Genomic DNA, 20,331 nt, shown 5'->3' with positions numbered 1-20,331 from the left:
CTTTGGGCAGTTTGTTAGTAGCATGGGCTTTTATTGGCTCCATTCCCCTTCATTTGAGCATGGTCCTTGCTTGGCATCTCCCCTTTGTTGCATCCATCATACTATCTTCCACTCTACAAGTTCCTATCCACCATCATCTCCTTTGGTGGTGCCCTTGGACTCCATATCCCTTTTAAAGAGGGATATTGGCGTTTGAGATGCAGTTATGGATTCCTTGGCCCTTCAATTTTGGATGGGGATTCCTAGGATTGTTAGGAGCTTTTTAAAGGTCTACCATCTTACAAGGCCTTTATCTCCTGCAGTGGCTACTTTTTCTCTTCTTTGAGATACCATTCCTTGTTGCTAGGATAACCATCTCATGCCCTTTGGTCCTTGGTCTTCATCTCTGGTGGGGGTTCTTTCTATAGCCATAGATAGCTCCTTGCTGTCATCATCTGGTCAGGCCAATGATTTGGCTTATCGATTCCTGATTGGATGCCTTCTTTTGAACCTTTTTGAGGCCTCTCCACTCCCATTCGCATGTTCTTGCTGGTCATTTTGTTGGGTTTCCATGTGGAGAAGGTGTTGCCACTTGTGCTACTTTGGTGGTGTTCATCTTCAATGGAATACAACAGCATTGCCATGTTCTGATCTTGTATTTGGCCTTCAGCCGCTCCAAGGATTTGAGAGGGGGTGTTCTTAGAGGTGTCTGTACATCTTCTTTTCTGTTTGTCCCTTGTTTGTGAGCTTCAGCCAGAGTTTGGCAAGGACTTTTGGAGCTTTGACATAGTCTTTGTCCGTAGCTCCTTTCTCACGACAGCAACATTCATTATAGACACTTCTTATTGGAAATTAGGGTCTCTTTATCCTATCCATGGCTTCCTCTGTCCTCTTCAGCACATTGTGCAGCCTTATTTGCTCCTATCTATAGCAGGCAACAGTCTGTCCTCAGAAAGGACCCTGGAACGTGGCTCTTTCTCGCTGCTGGACAGACTGTTCCAGGGTCCTTTCTCAGGGCAGCAAACACTTTGCATTGCGGTTGACTGAGCAGCCGCTTTTTTACTGCAATTGGCCAATTTCAGGTTCCTTTATATGACAGGTGGGTCAGTTGCTGTATTGCAGGCTATTTATGTTCCTCATTATTGCATGCAGTCTATCCGCTTCTCCTGCCGTTGCAGTGACTCCTTCAGCCACATTGCTTTCTGACTCCTGCCTTTCAGTCTGGCGTCCTTATTGATGTGGCTGAGACCACATGTGCAGGGGCTGTTGTATCAGCTTTCCTTTTACATTTGTTCAGATTCAACTCTTGAGTTTTGTTTTCTTCATCTTATCTGTGTTCTCTCTATGTGCTTTTCTTGCTTCTGTACCACACTCTCACAGGAACTTGGTATATGCTGCCTGCTCACAAGCATGAAATCTTGTTTTTGAAAAATTCAGCAGTTTTCCCTTTGCGTTAACTCATGACACTCGTGGATTCTTGCCTGCCAAATATTTTTCAATTGTTAGATTATGCTGCCTTTGCATTTGAAAGTCTCTGCATATCCTCCAAAACAGTTTTGGGAAACTGCAACAACTTGCATGTGTTCATTTCTTTTTTATGGACTAATTCTAATAGCAGCAGAAAGTGAGCTGTGTCGTGTGGGACTATGAAATCCGCTCCAGTCTTCTTAGTATGTATAGAAGTATCCTTGGTTAGCAATTCATGGTTTGTACTGTTTGGAGTTTAGAGAGGCGGTATGTTTCACAAGAAGTGGAAGTCAGCTGACCTGTTACCGACACTGCTTTAGGAAATGTAGATAGTTGGGGGATCATAAGCAGCTCTCAGACTTTTTTCCAGTAGAATGGATTTGGGAATTGTGGATGCTTGCACCAGCAATGCATGCGTCGAATCATCAACCTTTTGTTGAATCATTCTCATTCTCTTCCTTGGGACTTATTGCATTTATCTATGTCCTCCATGCTTCGATGATTGTTGTGGCCTTGGTTTTGGCTAAATCCAACATGTCTTGTATCACATTTAGCAATTTTGTTCCTTGGTCTTTTAGAAACATGTTTTATTTTGTTTACCATGCTTTATCCTTTCTTGCAGGACTCTCTCATGAAACAATGCAAGTTCTCAGGCGTTATTCAAGTCATGGTATTTTACTCAGTTAGGAAGCTTGCCAAAGTCTTTATTTGAATGTAATCTTTCACTAACTTCAATGGTTTGTTGCCTTTTTTATACTGTGATATCTACAGGATTCCTGCCTTTGGAGTTTACTCCTCTTATGCCTAATGTGGAGTTTCTAGAGGCAGCTGCAGCAATAGATATGATTCAGTCGAACGGCTATTTCAGGGAAAGCCCTTGCCTTGAGGGTCATGTCCTCTCAGCTCGAGAGGATAGGTGGTTAGAGGTTCTTAAAACAGTAAATGATTTCAAGCCTGCTGCCATTTCCTTGGGGGCACTTGCATCACACCTGCATCGAATGAAGGTCAGCTTCTATGTTTCAATATCTAATGCCTTGGCTCTGCAGTGAAATAGAATGTATGGATTGTCAACATATGTAACATCTAGTTATTATTCTTTAAGTCATAGCACAGTATCTGCAGTAAGCATTATACACGAGAAATTCTGAGTCAATGTAATGACATACAGTTTTCCATATCAAACATTTCTGGTTTTGTGCTTGTAACTGGACCTGTTTACCAGCTCAAAAATTTCTAGTAACTTACTATCTTGTGATTTGCACTGTTGTGCTCCTTAGCTTTCTGTGTTAGGGCATTACTTGTATCATTCCATCTTCTTTTAGTTCTTTTTCAAGTTCAGATGAGTTTCAGTACATTGGTTATTGCATTTTCTTGGGGGTAAATTATTAGCCACATCATCCATATTTCAGTTCCAAGGCGCCTCCCTTTTCTTTATCTGTATTGTGTGAAACTTCAGGGTTCAATCAGTAAATTTAGTATCTACTTGCGAACAGCTAGATTGAAGTTCAATATCACGAAGCTGGTGCAAGGTAGCTTCCTTAACCCACCTTGGCTGACTCCCACCAAGCTAGGAGATTTGAATATATACAGATACGGCTGCAGTGCACCTCAGTTGTTTGTAATGATAGCATTAGTGCATTTGGATGTTTTAACATGCATCTAATTACCAAGAGGATGTACTTATCAAATTGTATACAAAACATACCTTTTTTGAAAATTTGGATGCTAAATTTAGTTCAATGGCAAGTGGGATGGACCAAAAGAGCTTTGTAAGTTGAGAACCTTTTAGAGTGTTGTCTTATTTGGGTGAGCTTGAGCTTGTTTGGGGCTCCAGTATTGTTGATTGAGGGGAATGGGAGTTTATTTGTGTGTGGCTTACAGAGCCTCAAGCTGATTCTCAAGAACATGTTGGCCTTGCTGCACATTGACAGAGTTGTTGATTGGCTGGCTGGCAATGGTATTTAGCAAGCTGATTCTCAAGAACATGTTGGCCTTGCTGCACATTGAAAGGGTTGTTGATTAGCTGGCTGGCAATGATTTTTAGAAAGCTGGATTTGAAGTCTGGCTATCACAAGAAATGTAACCCCAAAGAGAACATTCACAACATTTCTGGACATTCTTTTGTTTGATTGAGTTTGAGGTACTTGCTACTGGGCTGTCCACTGCATTGTCTTACTTTTCTAGGGGCTTCGATTGGATGTTGCATCTTCCTGCGAAAAGTTTATTATTGTTTTTCTTGATGATATCTTGTTTTGTCTTTGATATGTTTCCTATTGAACATTCAGCATGTTTTGAAGTTAATATATTGCCAATGCTTTTAATAGTTTGCTTGAAATGGTCCAGCAATTATTTAGCAAACTATCAAGTTGGGATTCTTAAGTTTCTTCATGCATGGTGTTTTTCCTTAACTGTTTCTTAACATGAATTTTCTGGCTCGTCGTTTGATGATTTAACCATTATGTCACACAACTTTTCTTGCTTTGAAATATTTTTTGAGCCTATGATATTCTAAATGTCAGAATTTACCTCTTTGACAGCTAGATGGGATGTTGCTGGAAAAGGGTCTGCTCTTTTCTTATGAGGTGTTCAAAGGATCACTCCGCTTGGATGGCCAGACTCTATCAAACCTGGAAATTTTTCAAAACAATGCTGATGGTGGAAAAGCAGGTTACTGTTGAAATATGTTGACGTGTTGAAATCGGTAGCAGACTATTCAGAATCAGGTGCTAGCTTGACATGTGTACCCCTTGGTTTGCAGGAACTTTGCTTTCCTTTCTTGACAACTGCTTGACTCCATTTGGCAAGCGTCTTTTGCGCAGGTGGATGTGCCATCCTCTTCAGGATATCAGGGATATAAATGACAGACTGGATGTTATTGATGAATTTAGAAGTCGTCCAGGTCTTGTCGGCACTCTTCGTGCAGGCTTACGACAACTTCCAGACCTAGAAAGGCTTGTCTCTCGATTACGTAGTTTATCTGGTTCTGCAGGTGTAGCATCCATACCTCTAATACAAAACAAATTCCAAAGGACAAAGGTGAGCTGCCTAAAAGTTCTGCTTATGAGCTGTATTCAGGTCTCTGATAACTTCTACTGATGTAAAATATGATGTAGAACAAAGGTGCTGTGCTGGTAAATACACCAGATGGCTCTTCCCTTCTGTGCAAGTTTGACTGGCTCTCAAATAAAGTTATCAATATTTATGTCTAAGCATGAGAGCAGGATCTTGAAGAGATTTATGTCGATCGATGAGGGAAGTTGATGTTAGGAAGAAAATGTCCATTGATGTCATGGAGTTCCTACAATTGCCCTCATCTTCCTCCAAATAAATTACTGTATCATCCGCTAACTCCACTTCCAAAAAGCTTATCTTCATCCAGGATGGCATTGGGCAGCCTGATCTGTAAAATACTCGTCTGCCTGACGTCTGTCAAGAAAGAACTCATAGTCTCTGCAACAAAGAGGAAGAGGAAGGAAACAAGTGGACATTTTTGCCTGCCTGGCCTCTATGCTCTGGATACTGCTGTACTGAATCCCACCCCTAGCACCTCTATCACATGACTGAGGTTAGGAATGAAGTGCTGACACCTCTTTAATCCTCTACGAAGGAAAAACTGATATCTGAATTGTGTCCCCCCTAAGAGCTCCAGGTCAATTCTGTCATAAATCTTTTCAAAACCAAAAAGTAAAACAATAAGATCTTAGTCTCTTGGCCCTAGCCAGGTCTGTAGTCTCACCAAAAGGTGAAAATTTTCATTGTTGTCCAAGATGCTGCTCTCTTGGATAAAACGTGTATAGGTTGGGTGACAACAATCTGGTATCAGCTGAGCCTGTCTTATACTGATCACCTTTGCTAGGATCTCCTAAGTAGTTCCTAACAAAGTGATAGATCTCCACTAAGGGAGTGATCTCCAGTCTGTCTCATCACTCCTGGGAATGAGATAAACGAATTCCTCTTGGATAGTGTCTACTATGGCCTTCGGATGTCATTGATCCGTTTAAAAGCTCTCATCAGTCCCTTGCTAATGATCTCCCAGTATGCTGAAAGGAGGTCCTGTTTAGGCCATCCTGTATATGGCACTTGCCCTTATTAAGGCAGTAAGTGCTCTCATGATCTCATATTCAGTGACTGATGCAATTAAAGTGGACTTATGCTGTTAGTGACCCCTTTTGTAGTGCTCTGTGAGAGGCTATGTTTGGCCTCTCTATATCTGGGGGTTTGGTTGTGGAGCCTAAGAGAGGTGTAATAAACCGTGGCCACTTTTCCCACCTCGGTTGTCTATGCTATGGATCTGTCTGTCCTCAATAGTCTCTATCAAATCCTTAGTTGCATTGAAACACATTTCCCAATGAGATGAATCAATCCTCAGATAGTCTCTATTACATGAATCGAGATGTCATGATCTCTTGAAAATCTCCCATCAGTCCCTTGCTGATCTTCACAGTGGATGGTGCAAGGATGCACTCGGGTTGCAGGGAAAACAGTGTACAAATATTAGTGACAGATGAACTCTGAACTCAATGCTGGAACTGATCTATGCTATCCTGGCAGCAACAATGGAATCAGACTCCAGAGGAAGAGCAATCATAGCTGTCCAGGCTGAGAGGGTGTCCGGGAGAAAATTGCTGAAACAGCAACAAAGCAACTTGGATGTAGTCGATTAGCAGCAGGAGTGGCAGGACCCCAAGACAGCTGTCAGATGCCTGTCTGAGATGTGAGAACCCTGAAACAGCAGGTCGCTCATCCTCTTTTTCCAGTGCAACCAGATAAGGGAGGAGGAATCAGATGAACAGAAAAGGGCAGTAGCCATCTATCTAATGCCTGGGAACCAATTTCGACATAACAATGTGGCCCTTTGGACATCCCCTTCAAATGACTCGATAGCATGGAGCCGCTGCTTGCTTATGTGAGAGCTATCCTGCATGTAACATACGTCATGTGATGACTAACAACTTAATAGAAAGGGGTGCTATCTGCTTGTGTGAGCCGTTACTGGTTGTGTTCCTTAAACGTTGGCTATGCTGAACATGCGATAGTGCAAGTCCAAGACATGACAAGACTCAGTCCTTGTGGTCTCATCAGTGAGACTGCATTCATATGCCTCCATGACCTCCATTCTAATTACATGAGCTTGCTTGAAGTTTTTACAATTGGAAGTTTATTTTGATGATCAGGGCCCATGTCCTTGGAGTGTGCCCCTTCAAGATTAACTCAAAAGATGTAAGACACTAGTATTGGATTTTGCAAGTATTTATAATTGCCAAGATCTCAACCTTACTAATGGGAAGGCATCTTTGGATGTCCTAGTTTTGAGTCCCTCTAGTATTTTCTCTCTTAGACAACATTCTTAAAATGAGGATTGCTTTTTGAAAGGAAGAGATCTTAGCTGCTGAAACAATCCATGCCTGTTAAGGAACAAGAAGAAAATTGGTGCATAATCAGGGAAAGCCAATGAGAGCATGATGATCTTTAATGAAGAGCCAAACATTGAGCCACATGCTTGGAGACCAAAAAATCCCTCCATGTCCTCCCTTAATGCTCTCATCTTGACATCCTACTTTTTCTAATCATGCATACTGTCCAAACTTTGCATGCGTACACTTCTCAACTATATAAGCTATCAATTTCTAGAACCATTCTTTTTTAACATTTGGACCCAGGTCTTAAAAGAATTAGTAAATTTCTCATCAATCTTGTCTTTTGACTCCAAGAAGTTTGGTAAGTCCATAGCTCTAGTAGGAAAACATCTCTTGGACTCGAAAATGGCATGAACGTGAATGGACATGTGCATCTAGGCTCCAACACACTAGGGATGATCTTGCTAGAATTCGCCAATTCTATATGCAGTGCCCAATGTTCTAGTCAGTTATAGCTAAATAAGTTGTCACCACATTTAGAGTTAATACTAGAGTTAGTAGTTGAGGTTGCATTTTTAATCTGTAATTGAGGAGTTTGTGTGTGAGCTGAGTTGAGAATGAAGGTGCGGAGAGTTGAGAGTAGTAGAGTGAGAGTGTGCACGACACAATGGGTATTTGGTACAATGACAAGTGTACCACATTTTTAGGTTTTGAATATATATTAAGTACAAAGTGTAAGGGTGTGTTCTCACTTCAACACAATAAAAGGCACGATGAGTCTTTATTCCCAACAATCCTCCACATAAAGGCAACGTGCTTGAGGTAGAGGAAAGAATCAACTAAGTATATGTATGTACAAAGCTAAAAGGCACACATACTATCCAACCTCCATCATCTGGCGGCAATGAGCAAACCGCTCGGTTGGGAGACCTTTTGTGAGAAGATCTGCAGGATTATCATCTGTGTGTACCTTGATAAGCTCAATGCCTTCGTTGTCAAGTACATCCTTGATGAAGTGATACTTCACTTGTATGTGCTTTGTCTTTGCATGAAAGATAGGATTCCGTGCTAGCATGATAGCACTCTGACTGTCACAACAGAGGATAGGAACCTCTGTAATCCCAAGCTCTCTCACCAGACGTGAAAGCTATAAAGCCTCTTTGCATGCCTCTGTGGCAGTCGCATATTTTGCCTTTGTAGTAGATGATACAACACACTTTTGCAGCCTAGATATCCAAGAGATTGCTCCTGTGAACATAAACACATATCCTGAAGTAGATTTTTCGTAGTCAGGATGACCAGCATATTTTGCATCTGTGAAACCAACAATAGATGACTTTTGCTTACCGAAGCAGATACACAAATCCTTTGTGCCATTAAGGTATCTCATGATACTCTTCATTGCTTCCCAATGCTCTTTGCTAGGATATGCCATGTATTTACTAACTACTCCCACCGCAAATGCAATGTCAAGACATATAGCAATCATAGCATACGTCAAGCTATGAATAGCTGAAGCATAAGGTATCTTGGCCATTTCAACCTTACCATCATCTGATGTAGGGTTGTCGTTTGCACTAAGTTTCACACATGGAGGCAATGGTACACTAATAGCTTTCCTCCTCTCCATATTGAAACGTTGCAGAACTTTTGTAATATACTCTTGTTGTGACAGATAAAGAAGACCCTTTGATTTGTCTCTGAGTATACGCATGCCAAGAATGTGATTTGCCTCGCCAAGATCTTTCATATGAAAGCTATTGTGTAGACCTTGTTTTAAGGAGTCCAAGGCATGAACATCCTTGCTTGCAATTAGCATGTCATCCACATATAAAACTAGGAGAAGAAGGCTACCATCTGTTGCCTTGGTATATAAGCAGTGATCAACTTGAGAATGATGAAATCCTTGAGATTGCATGAATGTATCAAATTTGTGATACCATTCATGTGGTGCTTGCTTCGGCCCATACAAACTTTTGTTGAGTTTATATACCATGTGCTCTTTTCCCTTTGCAACAAAACCGTCGAGCTATTGCATATAGATTTCCTCATGCAGATCACTATGTAAGAAGGCGGTTTTTACATCCATTTGTATGAGTTTCTTGTCCTCAGATGCAACCAAGCCCAAGATGGTTCGCAAAGTAGTCATTTGACTACAGGAGAAAAGATTTCATCAAAACCAATTCCATGTTTTTGCTTGTACCCTTTAGCAACCAAGCGTGCCTTGTACTTTGGCAAAGAACCAAAAGTGACTTTCATTTTGTAAACCCGTTTGCAAGGTAGCACTTTTTGTCCTTTTGGCAAAAGTACCAAATCCCAAGTGCCATTTTTCATGAGAGATTTCATTTGTGATAGCATTGCTTTTTGCCATTTCTTACTATCTTGTCTGTCCATTGCTTCTTGGAAGCATGATGGTTCACCACAATTTGTTAACATGACATAATCAGCCACATAATTTACTCCAAGAACAAATTTCTTTGGCTGTTTTTGCACTCTGGTCAATTTACAGATCCAATGGTCAATATTTATTGGCTGTTCAGCTTGTAAATGTGTGTTAACAGCTTGCTGTTCTACATGTATAGCTTGCTATATAACTGGTTCAGGCTATTTCAGGCGCACATGTTCTTGTTGAATTTGTGGGACATCATGGGCAAGATCTTGCTGATCATTTACAGTATCATTCCTTGTATTTTTAGAAACATTTTCAGCAGGTATTTGTTGTTGTCTAGCGAGCATTCTTTGTTGTTCTATTGGTACATCCTTTTGGAATACAACCCTTCAGACTTGCTCTGTTCTTTCGGGTTGTTTGTGCATGCGATCTTCTCGGAAGATGACATCATTGTTGCGTACTACTTTCCTTTTCTTGGGATCCCATAATCTATATCCCATTTCACCTTTATCACCATATCTTAGGAAAATATATTTACAGGACTTTGGCTCAAGTTTGCTGCGTTCTTCCTTGCGTATGTGCATAAATGCCTTGTAGCCAAACACTTTCAAGTATGCATACGAAGGTGGCTTGCTCAACCACACTTCTTGAGGAACTCTCTTTTTCCTCTCTCTTTTTCAAAGACTTGTTTAATGACCGATTAATTAAGTGTACGGTTGTCATAATAGCCTCTGTCTAAAAACCATGGGGTAAAGCAACGTGTGATAGCATTGTATGGACCTTGTCTCTAATGGTTCGATTTATACGCTCTGCAACACCATTTTGGAGCGGATTATGAGGAGCATTAAGCTCCCTCTTAATCCCTTTGTTATCACAAAAGTCTTGAAAGGCTTTGGACACATGTTTCCCACCATTGTCAAGGCGAAGGCATTTTAACGTCTTGTTGGCTTGATTTTCAGCAAGTGCTAAGAATTTTTTAAATTTATCCAAGGCCTCGTCTTTGTGATGGATTGGATAAACCCAAACTTTGCGTGTGGCATCATCAACAAAGGTAATAAAATGCTTATTTTTCCTAGAGATAGTCTCGGTATTTGACATACATTTGAATGTACTAACTCTAAGGGTGAAGATTTTAGAGAACGAGATTTTTTGTGTGACGTTTGAGCATGTTTACCATAAATACAATGATCACACTCTTCAAAATTAGCATATCACTCATGTGTTCCAACCGGCTATGTCACAAAGAAACACTTGGCCGCTTAGTTATGGCGACAACATGGTCTCGCACACTAGATACATGCAAAGGATACAGAGTATTATTTTTGGATCCCTTAGCAACAATATGGGAGCTCTTACATATTTTCTATTTGCTATTTCCAAAGGTGGTGTGATAGCCTTCATCATCTAGTTTATGTTCATTTGCTAATTGCTGTAATTAAGTGCTTAATCAGGCTAAACTACCCTATCCGAGAAGGAAGGTTGGTTTCATGGTTCCATTGCTAGGATAATCACTCAATCTCTTGATTTGGTGAGCTCGAGGCACCTGATTGCAAGCCAAAGCTTTGTGCTAGTGCTGATTTTTGTGCTCAGTTGAGAAATTACAGCAACATGTCTTCATATAGTGAGATGGAATCAAGGAGTGATGATGCCTCTCAGTATGGACATTCTCATGGGAATGAAGGAAATGCAATGCCTAATCTTGGACAAGGCTCTCATGATGGACAACAAGCCGTCATGAGGTAGATGACCAGCAAAGTGAAGAGGAATTTGATGACCAGTTCAAGAATCGGATGAGGACAGCAGCAAATTTCTTTGTTGAATTGGCAAAGGATCTTCAGTTCACCCGATTTTTGAATGCTTCGAAGAAAGGCAGCAAGGGAAGTAAGAAGAAGTCAATTTCTACACCTTTGGGACAGCAAGATGCACCAAAGGTAGTGCCAAATCCTTCACTTGAAGCTCCTAAAGAGGCCAATGAAGCTAAACAGTTGGTACCTATGGGGCAAGGAATGCAAATGCAAGGCCATTATGGAAGTGCCAATCCAATGGATTTTGGATAGCCGGGCATGCATGCTATGATGGAGCAGCCAGGATACTTTGGTGGTAGCACGATTTTTCATGCAATGGTTGGCCAAGGGCCGCATACAGGAATGCATGGCACAAATCCCTATGGTATGCAACAACCAATGCATGGTGTGCAAGGTCCATTGTTTTCGGGTATGGTTGGAAATGTGCAAAACCCTATGTATGGTAGCATTGGCTTGATGCCTGGGGCACAAAGTGGAATGTTTGGCAATGCATCTGCACCCTCGAATGCTTATGGGGCTCAAGGAATGACTGTTGGTCATCCAAATGCTTCATTTGGGCTTGGTTATGATGTAAATACAGCAAATGCACCCTTTTTGCAGCAGCCAATGTATGACAACTTGACTCCCAAAGGGGAAGCAAAAGACTATGATGAGGGTGGAAAAGCAGTGAAGTTTGAGTCCTTCAATGGTGCACAAGATAGACTGAAAGCTTTGACCTTCATTCAGCAGTTTGATGCAGCCTATTCAGGGGGAAACTTCACCGAATCATCTAAGATTCGAAAGGCAACCACTTTTTTGAAGGGGAATGCATTGCAGTGGTGGTCCACGCTCTTGATGCAAGGTAGAGCACCGTCAACATGGGTACAATTCAAGCAAATGTTTGCATCGAATTGGTTGACTAGTACCTTTGAGATGGACATTATGACAGCTTGGAACAAGCTTGATGCTAAGGAATGCAAGAATTTAGAGCAATACAATAAGAAGTTTTGGGATGCGCCCATCACTTCTTATCGTGTCGTACCCCTTCATGAGCAAGTGGAAAAATATGTATGTGGGCTGCCCAAAGGAATTAGGGATTTTTGCAGAAAATCCATCGTATCTAGCATGTCTCAGCTCATAGAGATTGCTGCTACAGCCGATGCTTTGCTGCGTGGAAAGGATTCAGGTTTCCAAGAGAGCAGGGAGAAGCCGAATAAAAAGTTGTTTAAGGTTGAGAAAAGGGGCATATCTGAAAACCAGCTTGAAAAGAGGCCAAAACAACAAAGAAAGGGCTCGAAAACATTCGCACAACGTAGGGAATTGATGGCTGCAAATAAATGCTTTATTTGTGAACAGGAGGGTCATATTGCAAAGAACTGTCCCAATAGGCAGCAAGCTGTAAAATCAGAAAATGAGGGAGATCCTAAGGGTAAAGGGCCCAAAACATAATTGGGATTGGTGCCTGATGTTGTTAGTGATCAGCCCAATGATGATGCTACTAAGTTGTGCAGAGCATGGGGCAAAATTAGGGAATCAGCATGCATTGATTTTCTTTGATAATGGTGTATGAGCCAACTTCATCTCTACTGACATGGCTGCTTGTTTGGGCATCAAAGAGGATGAGATGGGAGCCATGTGGAAAGTTGGAATGGCATGTAAGGATCATGCAGAACCTGTCACACCACTCATTGGAAAGCTTCGGTTACACATACAGGGATATGTGGACAACGAAGAGTTTTACATTGCTCCACTTGAGGGTTGTGATGTGTTGCTTGGTATGCCATGGTGTCACCGTATGCATGCAGTGATTGATTCATATGCAAAAGAGATCACTGTTCAACATAAGGGAAAGACACTCACACTTGATGTAAAGTTGAAAGGGGAATCTGTCCTTGTTGTATCTGCAGTTGCTATTTCTAAAGTAATGAAAAATAATCTTTCAGCGTATTTAGTTTTTGCTAAGGATAAGGGGATGGAAGAGGATGACTTGGCAGATCATCCTCAGTTGTTGTAACTTTATCTCGATGCCTTTCAGTTAGAGCCGACTTTGGATCGAGCTTACTCAGGTTTAGCAGAGCAGGCGTCCGGAGCATTGCGTGATGCTCAAGGGGGAGGTAGCACTTCCATTCCACCGGTTTTGGACAGCTCTTATATGTTGTGGATCTCGGATGTATTCAGCATGCATCCAAGGTATTGTGTTGACAATATGTCTGCCATGAGGTCACTACTTGGTGTATTAGTCACTGTGAGATACATGTATATGAGTATGGTTGTCACCACGGCTCTGAGACTATACTTATGCATGAGTTTTTGGACCAGTTTGGTATGAATTTTTGCCTCAATTTTGAGATCAATTTTTGATTAGTTTCAACTCAATTTTTGATTGGTTTGAGAACCATTTATGATCGCTTTGGGATCAGTTTTGCATCAGTTTCTTATCAGTTTTTTTTACCATCAGCTTGTGATCAGTTTGGAGTCACATTTGCAGCCATTTGTGATCAGTTCTCATGTCAGTCCATGATCAGTTTATGATCAGGTCATGCTCAGTTTTTAATGGTTTACAGCTGATTCCATGGACAGCCGCATGTAAACGAATGTCATTGAAAGTTTCAGCCATGGTTTATGCTGAGAATATGCTTAACTGCGGTTTTTAAGTCAGAACGGTTGAGAAACATGAGTTATGGATGCATCCAATGGTTTCTAGCAACAGTTTTGGACTATTTTTCAGTTTTCTATTATGTTTTGTTGGCTGAAAATTTTCAATAAGTTTTGCACATATGCAACGGTTTGACAACAGTGGCCAATGTTGTGGTGACTGTCATGCCAAATTGAAATTCCAGTGCAATATACTTTTGCTTTGGCCCAATGCAGTGCAATCGAGGATGATTGCAAGGTTTTCAAGGGGGAGGTCTGTCACGTAGACGTGAAATTTTAAGATGCTTTAATCTTGCTAGTAACATTTGATTAAGTTACTAATCAAATGTGCAAGGTTGTTTAGCACATGTGATGCACATGGCAGTTATTTCATGGGAACTGGCCAAGGACCGTGAGGATGCAGTGGGTGTTAAAGGCAAAAGTTGTGTTAAGTTATGCCAACTGGGATTTGGTCGTCAGTTGGTTTCAGGTTGGACCCTAAGACAATTGTTTGGCCATTGTCAGTGGTGACACTAGAGACTAGCATTAATTCATGCATTAATTAATTAATTAATGCTAGTCTAAGGGTCAACAGAGGTTGGCCAAGTTGCAAATGGCCTAGCCAATTTCATTCCAAATAGACATGTTTAATTTTGGGCAAGGTCAAAAGGTTTGAAATTAAGTTTCAGAATTAATTAATTCTGAAAAATTAATTTAATGGCTGAAAATGCATTAGGAAGGCTGCCACTTGGCAAAACTTTCCCATGCAACTAGGGAGAAGGCTGTTGGAGGGTAGTGGAAGTTGAATGGCAGCCATTCGGAGCTTGGTGGAGGGAGAGGAGGTGATCAAATTTGGCTCTAAGAGGCGACGTTGATTGATCGCACGCCACGACAAGACAGGGGGCAGCAGGTTTTCTCTTCCGCCTCAAGAGAGGCGGCGGTAGGAGAGGAGGGCTCGTACATCGGAGCTAGTGTTTTACCTCCCTTTTAAAGCTGTTGGTGCCATTAGATTTGTCATCAGAGCTACGAATCAGAAGATACATTTCAACTGATTTTCTCTCTTTCTATAGCATTCTCTCATCTCCTCCAGTCTATGCTCGAGTATTCTCAGCAATTCTCAACCATGGGTAGCAGAGTACAGCCAAATTTGGTGGACAGCAGAGAGTTTACTGTTGTAAACCCTAAATAACAGCAATTATTAGGATTTAGCAGCCACCTTGGGACCCGTGCCATCAGTCAAAGGCATTGTACATTGAAATCAGCACCGAAAATTCGTGGAATTGTGAGGATTTTAGATGCCAGCCCATCTATTGTGAATTTGGGGCAGCATTTGACCAGTTGGGGTTCCATTAGAGCAAGTCTTGGGTGAAAATCAAGGGGCAATTTGCCTGAATGCTTTGCTGATTATTGGAACAGCAAGGGGCTTTTGAATCAGCCAAGGAGATTGTGAAATCTCGGCTTGTAATTTATCCATCAGCAATTGAAATTAAAGAAATACTGAAAGGGGCGTCAGTTTTGGGGCCAACAAGGTGTCTACTGTCCAAGTTTATGAAGGTAAAGTGAGCATTTCAGTTTATGTTCATTTGCTAATTGCTGTAATTAAGTGCTTAATCAGTTTAAACCACACTATCCGAGAAGGAAGGTTGGTTTCAGTCTCGCACACTAGATACATGCAAAGGATACAGAGTATCATTTTTGGACCCCTTAGCAACAATATGGGAGCCCTTACATATTTTCCATTTGCTATTTCCAAAGGTGGTGTGATAGCCTTCATCATCTAGTTGCCTTGTGCTTATCAAGCTCTTCTTGAGCTGAGATACATGTCTTACATTATGCAAAACAAACACAGAGCCATGCTGAAATTTCAGTTTCACACTGCCAGTGTATGCACTTTTACATGCATAGTTATCCCCCAAGTGAACAACACCACGTACTGCACCATTGTAGTCAGAGAATCACTCATGATGTGGTGTGACATGAAAGGACGCGCTTGAATCAAGTATCCAAGTGTGAGTGTCATCCTCAGAATTTGCAATCAATGCATGTGCATCCAAAAAAGCTAGAAGTACATCACGGTCGCTGTCATTATCACGAGTGACTATATTAACCTCTTCCTTTTTTGCATGCTAATTGTCCTTGCTTTCAGCCTTGTTGGCTTCATTGTTTTTGTTTTTGCCCTTCTCTTTCTTCAGTTGAAAACAATCCCTTTTGTAGTGTCCCTTTTTGCCACAATGATGGCACTCCACATTCTTTGCACGAGATTTACTGCGTGCTTTGTTTTTAGAACCGCTCTTATGCTGAAATTTGCCTCTAGTGTGTAATGCATTTGAAGACTTGTTTGCTGAGTTATTTTGCCTATGTTGTGTTCTTTCATCAGCAAAGAACTCTCCACATCAGAGTATAACAATTGAGCATTCGAATTACTCAAAGCTGTCTTGCAAGTATCCCAACTTTCGGGTAGAGTGCATAGCAAGAAGGTAGCTTTGAACTCTTCATCAATATGAAAATCCAAAGCAATTAACTGATTGAAAATGGAGTTAAACTCATTCAAATGTACAGACATGGTTTTACCCTCTTTCATGCGAAAGTCCATCGGTTTTTTCAACCAATAAACCTTGCTGGTTGCACTTTTTGAGCATACAATTCTTCAAGCCTTTGCCACATTGCATATGCTGAATTCAGCTTCTCAATGTTGAAGAGCAAGTTGTTTGACACTGAGAGCTCAATGCTTGAGTGAGCAAGCTCATCCAAGTCATCCCACTCGTCTTGTTCCATGTCTGTTGGTTTGATTCCCTTTGTTTTGATGGGCTTTACATGTTTCTTTTGCACCAAGACATTATAGCATTGTTTTTGCCAGATTGCAAAATTATGGGCACTCTCAAGCTTCCTAATGTGCAAAAGATTATTGTTGTCACTGTTTCCAGCCATAATTTGTAGTCCCAAATTGACTAACCAGTCATCAAAGGGAAGCCCAAATATGACACAAGTGACCACAATGCACAAGAGTACCAAACCAGCAATGAAAATCCCAAGATTGCAGAAATTTCCAGATCTGCAAATGAATTTTCAGAATTCAAAAATGTTGTTTGCTGCACTCCTCAAGCAATTTCTGACACAATTAGAGACCAAGCCAATAGTTACATGTGAAATCCCCAAAATTTCATTGCAATTTTTGCTTCAAAAGCATTCTAGAGCACAAAATTTGACAATTTGGGTCGAAAGCCCCAAAATTTTGAGGATAATTTGTTCAAAATTCTGCAAAAGCCCCAAATTTCTCGGGTCTGGTGTGCACAAATTTCACTGAAATTGAAAAAATTTCATTGAAATATGAAAAAGCCCCAAAATTTCACGGGCAATTGCGCATTGATTTTGCAATTTCTGAGTCAGATAGTCCACTTTTGCATTAGAGTCCCCAAATCAAGGAAAAGGCCCAATTTTCTTGGGGAAAATTTGGCTTTGTGCCTTGGCGTGTGAACGCTAGATGGATAGAAAAAAAAAGATATTTCCTTTAAAAAAAATGTTGATTGTTGCCTATCGCGTGCCACATTTGTGACGATTGGTCGCAGCCCGTCCCGTGCACCGTGTGCTTGCAGCCCGTTTCGTCTGTTGTGCGCTGTATCGCTTGTGGCCTGTTTTGTCCATTGTGTAACCTATCGTGTCGCACTTGCCTATTGAGCCCGCTTGCGACTTGTCTGTCGCACCCCCCGATTGGCTTGCAACCTATCGCACGCCCCGACTGTCACTCGTCACCTCAGGTGTGTCACCTCACGCCAGTTACCTCACGCCTGTCATCTGCTTTGATACCAGTTTGTAGTTGAGGAGTTTGTGTGTGAGCTAAGCTGAGAGTGAAGGTGCGGAGTGTTGAGAGCAATAGAGTGAGGGAGTGAGCATATACAATGGGTATTCGGTTTAATGATGAATGTGGTACAATGATGAATGTACCACATTTTTAGGTTTTGAATATATATAAAGTACAAAGTGTAAGGGTGCGTCCACACCCAAACACAATAAAAGGCACGGTGAGCTTTTATTCCCAACACAATCAATCACCTTTTAGTTCAGTAAGAACACTAGTTTTTCAGCTCACACTCTTGTCTCTCATTTTTAATGGTTGTTTCTTTTGTTGGACATTTATAGAGATCCCCCCGCCATCGGTTCCTTTCTTGCCTAGTGATGTGCAAGGTCTGGTCACTACTATTGGCCATTTGGCCTAGAGTGGTTGGGCTATTGAGCTTCCAAAGGATTGGGTCTTTGGACATCCCAAGTTCATGGAACTTGTGCAAGCTGTTATGAAAGTGCTCTTTCATTTCTTATGCTTTTGGGGTTGTTGGCACATATGGACTATTGAGGACTGCATTCATTTTTGATGCTTCATCAGGAGTACAGTCATATAGTCTGTTTGAAAGGACTTCTTTGTTGGCAGCTTGCATGATTCAGTCGGGGGATATTCTCCCTAGACATGATTTGCTTTCTTGGCACACTGCAGTTTCTTCAGCCCCCCTCTAGCCCATCTAGTTTCCTTCTACTTTTGATCGTGATGTCTTAGAGAGTATCTGTTAAGTTTGTTGTATTTGGTTTATGCCATGATGGACTAGAGCCACCCTGCATCTTGTAATCTTGTAATCCTGTCCTTTTGTAATTAATACAATTACCACCATGAGAGAGAGAGAGAGAGAGAGAGAGAGAGAGAGAGAGAGAGAGAGAGGTTGCATGGGTGTTCTATGGCTGCATGTTGTTCGCTCAACTCTGTTGTGTCTCCCACATGATATTTGTGTGCTGTGTTTTGGTAGCCTTTTGGCTTCACTTATGATGCTGTGTCTTTCTTTGGCTGGCCAGAAGGCCTGATGTAAATATTCTCATTTAATATAAGCTTCTTAACGGAAAAAAAAAGAGAGGTTGCCGAAGTCGCATTCACATCGGCAAATGCTCAAAGGACAGACATAGCACAACTTAAATTTTGAAACAACTCGTACCTTACTGTCTGATGACATAACATAATTTTTGAAATTGAAAGTACTCATACCTTACTGTCTGATAACATAACTTTGAAAGTACCCATACCTTAATTTTAAGACATCGTGCAAAAAGCTCGTATTGCACCACTTGCATTTGATGTGTGAAAGAATAAACTTGATTGAAACTATTGTATTGACTTTGTAGCCTGAGACCAAAGAGTAGGAATTCAGTGATTAAAAGTTTACTCACTTATTAAGGTGATCTTCTTGATGATGGGTCTAAGATTTAGTGATAATGTTTTTATTATCTTGTTGCTAGTAGGTTTTGTTGGGATATAAACTTCCAGAGTGCCATGTTGATTCATTTAGGAAAGCACTATGCTTTTCTGGAAGTTGTTTAGTAGCAGTGCAATCAAGTATGGTCAAATTTAGGAGCTGCTTGCATGTTTTGGCAGGTTCTTTCATTTAATGCAGCAGTGAAAGGTCTACTCTCTGGTTTCGAGCTGTTGAAATCTTTACGGCATGAAGATGAACAAGGGCCAATATGTAGCCGAATTTTGCTGGCAGCATCTGATTTGGAAGGGTTGCATGAAGCTTATACACTTCTTGTGTTAATGTCCTCTGAGATAGATACAAAGTTTTCAACCTTGAAAAAAGAAGCTTTGAAGCAGGTCCGCCATCTTCGTTAGCTTCTGTATTTATAGAGGTGTTTCATTGCTGTTCAGTACTTACTCTTAAAGCTGCAAATCCTGATATAGAACCTTACAGCTGCCAAAAGCTCTAAATGAAGTCTCCTTCCACAGGGCAAGGTCTTGGATGACAATGATATGGGACTTTTGAGTCAGCTATTGACAGAGTTTAACAAACAGAATGGGAGCTGGCTAACTATCATTGAAAGTCTCAGTAAAACAGATGTACTTATTTCTTTTGCTGTGAGCATTGACGGGACAAGTGGGCCAACTTGTCGACCTGAGTTTGTGTCAAAGATGGATAATACGAAGGGGGGTGCAGTTCTTAAAATCACAGAGTTATGGCATCCGTTTGCAACTGGTGGTCAGTGTGGCATGTTTGTCCGAAATGATGTTACACTCGGTTGGAAGACTAGCCCAGCCCGGGCGATGCTTCTGACTGGTCCAAACATGGGTGGGAAATCCACTCTTCTGCGTGCCACATGCCTTGCTATTATCCTGGCTCAGGTATCTCAGATCTGCTTGACTTGCTATCATGACTGTATAATGTTGTGGATCATGATTCTGTTATGGCCAATTTATCCACCACTTCGATTATGTTTTTGAGGATTTGGTTGTTTTTTGAAAAGTAGATGGGATGCCACGTACCTGCTGAGTCGTGTATCTTATCAATTGTTGACATTATTTTTACACGACTTGGGGCAAGTGACCACATTATGTCAGGCGAAAGTAAGTGGAGCAGCATCCAAAGATGTAGAGATGCTAGTGGATTGTCCATCTTGAGGCCTTGCGTCTATAACGGATCATTTTTTTGTTTCAGGTACCTTCATGGTGGAATGTGCAGAAGCTTCCTCTGTGTTGAGACATGCCACAGGGGACTCTTTGGTTATTCTTGATGAGCTTGGCCGAGGCACTTCCACTTTCGATGGTTATGCTATTGCATATGCGGTAATTTGCTTTTGAGACTTCATCATGTTTTTGAGACTTCATCATGTACTTAATTGATTAGATTGTTCTGACTGTGTTTTCCATATTACCTTTTTGTTTTTCTTTCTTTCTCCCTTTTTTTTGGGGGTT

At 41.2% G+C, this 20,331-nt stretch overlaps 2 protein-coding genes across 4 annotated transcripts in view; both read left to right on the top strand.

Moving 5' to 3' along the window:
- MSH7 (MUTS homolog 7) overlaps positions 1-20,331 on the top strand; it is a 44,629-nt gene that overhangs the window by 22,513 nt on the left and 1,785 nt on the right. For 2 of the 3 annotated variants that reach the window (XM_087663457.1, XM_087663459.1), the window contains 8 exons: positions 2,069-2,116; positions 2,218-2,450; positions 3,984-4,113; positions 4,205-4,482; positions 19,021-19,236; positions 19,369-19,761; positions 19,887-19,983; positions 20,075-20,202. In XM_087663457.1, coding sequence (XP_087519583.1) covers positions 2,069-2,116; positions 2,218-2,450; positions 3,984-4,113; positions 4,205-4,482; positions 19,021-19,236; positions 19,369-19,761; positions 19,887-19,983; positions 20,075-20,202 — 1,523 coding nt within the window. The remainder of the gene's footprint in view (positions 1-2,068; positions 2,117-2,217; positions 2,451-3,983; positions 4,114-4,204; positions 4,483-19,020; positions 19,237-19,368; positions 19,762-19,886; positions 19,984-20,074; positions 20,203-20,331) is intronic. The other variant, XM_087663458.1, reaches the window with a different exon arrangement.
- On the top strand, positions 11,340-12,425 carry LOC148017094 (uncharacterized). Its single transcript, XM_087662352.1, has 2 exons — positions 11,340-11,361; positions 11,578-12,425. Exons 1-2 carry the CDS (start codon positions 11,340-11,342, stop codon positions 12,423-12,425), a joined length of 870 nt encoding a protein of 289 aa, XP_087518478.1.

The sequence above is a fragment of the Lygodium microphyllum genome, chromosome 22 (genome assembly GCF_053477565.2).
Source record: "Lygodium microphyllum isolate KBCC chromosome 22, Lygodium_microphyllum_v1.1.10, whole genome shotgun sequence".
Classification (NCBI taxonomy): Eukaryota; Viridiplantae; Streptophyta; class Polypodiopsida; order Schizaeales; family Lygodiaceae; genus Lygodium; species Lygodium microphyllum.
Note: the sequence above shows the minus strand (reverse complement) of the source record. Positions and strands in the feature narration are given on the sequence as shown.